This window comes from Lagopus leucura, unplaced genomic scaffold (genome assembly GCF_019238085.1).
Source record: "Lagopus leucura isolate 7727_CA_CO unplaced genomic scaffold, USGS_WTPT01 Super-Scaffold_73, whole genome shotgun sequence".
In the NCBI taxonomy this organism is placed as follows: domain Eukaryota; kingdom Metazoa; phylum Chordata; class Aves; order Galliformes; family Phasianidae; genus Lagopus; species Lagopus leucura.
Window position 1 is genome coordinate 28,828,270 of NW_024962252.1, and position 6,703 is coordinate 28,834,972.

Here is a 6,703-nt window from a genome sequence, read left to right on the forward strand (position 1 = left end):
ACTTCAAAAAAAAAAAACTTCAAACTTTCCTCTAAACCATTTATGAATTACAACCTATGCCATCCTTGGCTTCCCAAAATCATTGCCTTTTTCATTGAGGAAAAAGACAGCTTTTTGTATCTAATATGTATTTTTTTTTTTCCCCTGAAAGAGTAACAGGCGTCCCTTTGAGAGTCTTACTCCACTTACTGCTAGTGCAGCCAATGCGATGCCTCCTTTCATCCACCACACACATTTTTCCAGTATTTGGTTTAAAAAATTGTAATTGACACAGGTATTGGAAGATTGTCCAGAGTAGAAGTTCATACAGGAGGGTTTATGGAGGAGACAGGTGTACATCACAGTGAAAGCACGGGATCAGGTACTGAATTTTGAGGGATTTCTAAGGCCTACATAGGCTGTTACCAGCTAGCTGTTTATGTAGAATAGTAGGCTAGAGGAATGTTCATTTCTTTAGGCTGCAGTGCAATGCTTTAGCTGCTAATCTAGCACTCTACAGCTTTTTACTTTCTTTCAGCTAATTGTCTTTGTTCTAAAGCCAGTTGGAGGATAGTCTTTACCAGTTCATCTGCATGCAGTAAGGCTGCATTTCTAAAGTATGCCAAGAAGCAGATTTAAGGAATTCTTAGCTTTCTTGGAAGAATTTATGAATTCAGTCAAGATGTTTCAGGAGCAAAGTTGGCTTTAATAGCCAAAAGGCCAACTACAGTCAGGGGTGCTTTAGGCCCAGCACTGCCAGCTGAGTGAGAGAAGGGATTGCCCCACTCTACTTTGCGCTGTGCATCCTCACGTCAAGCACTGCTTGCAATTTTGGGCACCTCAATATGAGAACATAAAGCTATCAGCATCCAAAGTGCGGCTGTGAAGATTGTGAAAGATGTGAGGGCAAAATGTATGCGCATCTGAAGTCCCTTTATTTGTTCAGCTTGGAGAAAACCAAACTGAGGGGAAGCTTCATGATGGCCTACAATTGCTTTTTCTTGTTGCTGGTCCTTGTGTGTCCCACCAGAATCAGACGTGCTTCTGCTTTTCCAACTCAAGTGGGTTGCAGCAGGCGAGTGATAGGCTTGTGCTTGAGAGTTGCATACATGCAGACACAATCATCTGCCTCCTGCTAGCATTTACACCGTAAGCTGCTTTCACCTATGACAGATGCTGTCATATGTGTTTCTTGAATGGGTGCTCAAGAAACATTTAGATGTGGTACAGAAGGACATGAGTTACTGGGAAATATTGGTGAGAGGTGGGTTGTTGGACTGGATGATCTTGAAGGTCTTTTCCAACCTTGGTGCTTCTATGATTCCGTGCTTGTAACAAGAGTTTCCTCAGACACCACAAATTCTTTCTTACCTCCAAATGCAGAAGACTACATGAAGACCCATGTTGCCCTACCACCACCACTCCACGTACTCTGGCCTTTCTTCCCTTTCATGTGTAATTAATTCTCAGTCCATTAGCAAGCTTGCATGAGCAATCCTTTAACAACACCAATTACTGCGTTGCTAAAGCAGAAACATGGCAAATTGTCCCTAGGCAGCCTGCTGTCACCTTCCCTGCCCTATAAGAGTCCAACACTTAATGCCATGGCTGTGCTGAGGGCTGAGTAATGGATGCTACCTGTCCTGCTGCTGTCACCTGTGAGAGAGAGAAGGTGGTGGCACAAAAATGTGCCAAGTTGCAAATGAGCTGCTTCAGCTGGGAGCAGCGAAGCATGTTCTCTATCAGGATGGGTAAATCACAGCTGAACAGAGTAAAAGAAGTGCTGCCATCAGGCATCACCAATGCTCTCTGGTAAGGGACACCAAGCTTTGGTTGCTCTGACTGAACCTCAGAGGCCTTGTAGCCAAGTTCGAAAAGAAGTAATGTGAAAATACAGTACCAATGATAGGCATGAGAGAATGTTGTCCTGAGAGAGCATGAGGGAAGAAGCATATGGATGAGAAAGGCTCTGGGAGGTCTGGCTTTTTGGGGTGAGTATTAACACATCTCTCAGAAGTAAGAAGTGTAGTGCTACCTCCCTTAAAGCATTTGAAACATACATAAACTATACCTTCTGCATTATACTGAGGCTGAATAAAAGGTATTATCACCACCTTGTTTGCTGCAGGGAAAGGCTCTGAACACAAACACAGCTTTCAGAGAGACCACTGCAGCCTATGCTAGAGAGGATTCATTGCTATGTATGTTGAGCTAACCACAAAAGAATGAGGGTGGTGCATTTTGAGAACAAGTGGGAAAACCCTTAGGGAGAAGAGACTGAAGTGGAAAACAGTCCTACACCTTTCAGGACTGATGTGTGTGTATTTTAACTCACTTCTTAGCTTACAAGTATGGGTGAAGGACAGAGACATCTCATCCAGATGGGATGCAGAGGAATCTGGCTAATGCAGAGTGACCCAAAGGAGAGATGCTGACAGGAAAGGTCAAAGGAAAAAATTATTTGGGGTTTCCTTAAAGTACAGAACTAGGCAGTGGATGTTTTTAGCATCAGAGCTTCATCTCTTGTGTCTCTGAAGTCTCAAGAAATCCTATTTTAGGAACTTGTGATCTTTTTTCAGGTTGTGTCTCTCACAGGTGAGAATCCTGAATGGTCTTCAAGAGTGACTGTAACCTAGCTGAAAGGTTCCTAGCAATGAAGGCCTGTGTTTCTGAACAACTTAAGTCTAGGCGATTCCATTTGCCTCCAGCAGACTAAATTAACTCACCAGGCAACAGAGTATGAAATCGGACATGACCGATCGATTCTTTGGCATTGATTCAGAGCGAAACTAATGGAATGTAAAGAAAATGCAGGAATGTGTATGACTCTAAAAGGTGCTCATTTATTTGTTTTACGAAAGAAAATGTAACTTAGGATATGGGTGGAGACAGTGTTCAAAAACTCAACAAAACGATGCATAGGGACTTTACAAACTATTGCCAAATAAATTGAGCCTCAAGGGAATAGCTTTGATAGATGCCACTGACTAAAATAATTGCATGATAATTTTGGCTAGAGGCACCGTCCTATAATCTGATGGTTTAAAATCGCACGCAGAGTTTAGACTGTGTGATCCAAGCATCCAGACACAAAGAACGGAGAAGTCTGCTCCAAGTGCCACATCTACTCTTTGGCATTGAAAAAGAAAGTACCGTGAAGGAAGTTTTCCAAGCTACAACCTTCAGCAGCACTACATGCTCCTACAGTGTTCTAAGAACAAATAATCTAAGGCTTTCTCTTAAGGTAAGCAAGCAGAAAAAGAATCTTCCCAGGGAGGTGCAGAACAGGCAGATCCCTGTCAGACTGATAGCAATTCAAATTAAAAACAAGAGTACTTGCATCTTAACATTTAATCTTTTTGGAAACAAGTATAATTCAGTAAGGCTAGGAATTTATGAAGCCTGTTATTTTTTGCAGTTTAATTATATGATATTGTTCACTTCCAATGGATCAACTGGGCCAGTTTGTGGGTGTTAGCAGATTGGCAATTTTCAGGATGTTAAATGTGTATATTGCCTCTTTAGAAATGTCATGGCTGCAAGACAAAAAATGATTTCAGACAGTGACATATTTCATTTTGACCATCGACTCCAGTTCTATTTTAATTTATAGTTGATAAAATTAAGGAAGATTTAACTCTGCAAATCACCTCTAATGAGATCCTGGCACAAATTTAATATATAACTGATTTGAATATTGGAAAATGATTAAACGAACTTTAATAGAAAATGAAAAAGAAATAAAAAAGAAAGCAAGAAAGCAAGAAAGAAACTTCCTTCATCATTGATTGTGGATTTCCATCTGATTCTGATTATGTGCCTGTATTGTTAATGTTTAAATTGATCACATGTAACTATTCAGACAGCCACAAAGGTAGTCAGAGAATGCATTCAACTTAAAGAAACTTCAAAATGGCACTTTACAAAAGACTGGAGTTTTTTGGAATTTGGAAGCCATAAAATAATGGCAAATAAAATTAATTGAGAACCCTGAGGTAGAGACAACCCCGGTTGCTTTCAATATTTTATTTCTGTGTTAGCAAAAGCATTCCAGGAACACAACAGACTGTGGAATGCATTCACAAATACACAATTTGTAAATTTCAATTTCCTACATGACCTGAAGATCCTCAAGATAATCCAGAGAAGTGGCCTGGGAATCAAGCATCTTGCAGCTGAACATAGAACAGCTCAGTGATGAATCAAAGAGCTTCTGGGAAAGAGGTGGTTAAAAAGATCATCTCACACTTACAACTAAAGATCTTCACTGCACTCTTATGTATTTCCTGCTTAATTTACTTCATACGTTTAAATTTATAATCAAGACAGAGTTTTAGTGATTCATTGAGGCTTTAAATGCACAAAGTTCAAGATACGAATCCTAGATGCATTCTAAGTTTATGAATAAAATTCTAGACTGAGACTATGCAATGTACAGTTATGTGTAAATTAACTGTGTATTTGCAGTTTTGTATTTCAAGGCAAAAATTGTGGACTGTTACACTAGCAGACAGGAAAATACTGAATGGATGACATTTATAATGCTACCACCTTGCGGTACAAAATATAAAAATTCTGTCACATTTATAGGATACTTCTCAAAACTTTCTCAAATGAATGAAGGCTTAATTAGTTGTTTCAGTTGTTTTTCACCCAAAGCCATAGCAGAGCCACAGACAGGAATGTAGTAGGTGTAGAATTAATTTATTGTTGGCAGTGGATTTGCAAAGTGAAAAAAAAAAAAAGAGTGTCTTTTTTCATGGTGGGTGGAAAATACAGTAGATGTGTAGGCAGTTAAGAGGTACCATGGCTTATAGCCAAACTCAATCTCTCTTAAAACAATCTCACTTTGCATCTTCTACTAGTAGTTGTAGTGTCTACATTCATTTAATGACCTATTAAATAGAAAATAATGATAAATTTATAAAATGTCTCTTTTCATCCAAAGAATATGTAATATCATTATTAAAATATGTATATACTAGAAAGGGTCAGTTTGAAAAGAAATTCAGTAGTGGTTCAAATAACACTATTTTTTATACTTTAGATATGAACTTCTGATCATGGGTGACTGGAACTTGTTGGGCAGCATCCTTGAAGAAGTGCACATTCACTCCACCATAGTTGGCAAAGTCTGGCTCACGATCCTGTTCATATTCCGGATGCTAGTGCTGGGAGTGGCTGCTGAGGATGTCTGGGATGATGAGCAGTCAGAATTCATCTGCAACACGGAGCAACCTGGCTGCAGCAACATATGCTATGACAAGGCCTTCCCTATCTCTTTGATCAGATACTGGGTATTGCAGATCATATTTGTATCTTCTCCATCTCTTGTTTACATGGCCCATGCACTGTACAGATTAAGGGCTCTAGAGAAAGAGCGACAGAAGAGGAAAGCCCACCTGCGGGCTCAGCTAGAAGATCTGGAGCCTGTGCCTGAAGAACACCGGAGAGTGGAGAGGGAGCTGCGAAAGCTGGAAGAACAGAAGAAAGTGAATAAGGCACCCTTAAGAGGGTCTCTGCTGCGCACCTATGTCCTACATATCCTGACCCGCTCAGTGGTTGAAGTGGGCTTTATGATAGGTCAGTACCTTTTGTATGGATTTCACATGTCACCCCTTTACAAATGTACTCGGCCCCCTTGCCCTAACACAGTGGATTGCTTTGTGTCCCGACCCACTGAGAAGACCATCTTTATGGTCTTCATGCACAGCATTGCCGCGGTCTCCCTATTCCTCAACATCCTAGAAATCGCCCACCTGGGCCTCAAGAAGATCCACAAGACCCTCTATGGTCGACCGCGGCAGCCAGTGGATGATGAGGCCAGTCCTTACAATTCCAAGAAGAACTCTGTGGTCCCACCTGCCTGCCCGGCCGCCGACACCTCCCCTCCACGCTCCGCCGCGGCTCCGCCGCCCCCCACAGCTCCCTCGGCCACCCCCGCCCCATCCGCCCCTCCTGGTGAGCCGGGCCATCAGCACCACGGAGAGCTCCGCGCCGCCGCCCCGCCGCGCCGCCGGCACAGCGCGGCTCAGCACCACGGACAGCAGTCGCCGCCCTCCTCCAGCAGCGAGGAGGCGCCGCAGGCGACGGGGCCGGAGACGGCGGGGCCCGGAACGGGGGCGGGCCGCCGAGTGCTCCGCAAGCAGAGCCGAGTGAGCATCTGTCGCGATCTGGAGGAGAACCGCGGGGAATCCCCGGACAGCGGACACTGCCCGGGCACCCGCAAGTCCAGCTTCCTCTCCCGGGTGCTCTCCGAGAGCCGGGCGGGCAGCGACAGCGAGAACGCCGCCTCCCGCCGAGGCTCCGATCCCGGTTCCGCCTCATGTTCCGGCTCCGAGGGGCAGCGCCACGAGGAAAGCAGCCCGGCCGGCACCCCGCCGCCGCCCGCGGCCATGGGACGCCGCGTGTCGATGGCAAGTAGCGGCCCCGGGGATCGGGCGGGGGGTCCAGACGGCCGGGGCAGCTTTTCTAGGCCTCTGGCACCGCCACGGCTATGACCGTGCCCCGCACCCTTGGTGTCCTTTGGCAGGAAAGGCAGAAGCACTGCAGAACTGCGTTTCTGTCAGCTGTTCATATCATTTGGCTGGATGTTCCAAACTTGCTTATACCTAGTGTTACTGTCATGCTTGCCTCAGCACAAATGAGTTTTTTCTTTTCTTTTCTTTTCTTTTCTTTTCTTTTCTTTTCTTTTCTTTTCTTTTCTTTTCTTTTCTTTTCTTTT

The 6,703-nt window shown here is 44.0% G+C and overlaps 1 protein-coding gene across 1 annotated transcript; it reads left to right on the forward strand.

Moving 5' to 3' along the window:
- Nucleotides 1-5,042: 5,042 nt before the first annotated feature.
- GJA10 (gap junction protein alpha 10) lies at nucleotides 5,043-6,479 on the forward strand. Its single transcript, XM_042893995.1, has one exon. It carries the CDS (start codon nucleotides 5,043-5,045, stop codon nucleotides 6,477-6,479), a length of 1,437 nt encoding a protein of 478 aa, XP_042749929.1.
- The last annotated feature ends 224 nt before the right edge of the window (nucleotides 6,480-6,703 follow it).

Excerpts from the sequence above, each read along its gene's own strand:
- GJA10 (XM_042893995.1), top strand. The coding sequence starts at position 5,043 with ATGGGTGACTGGAACTTGTTGGGCAGCATCCTTGAAGAAGTGCACATT.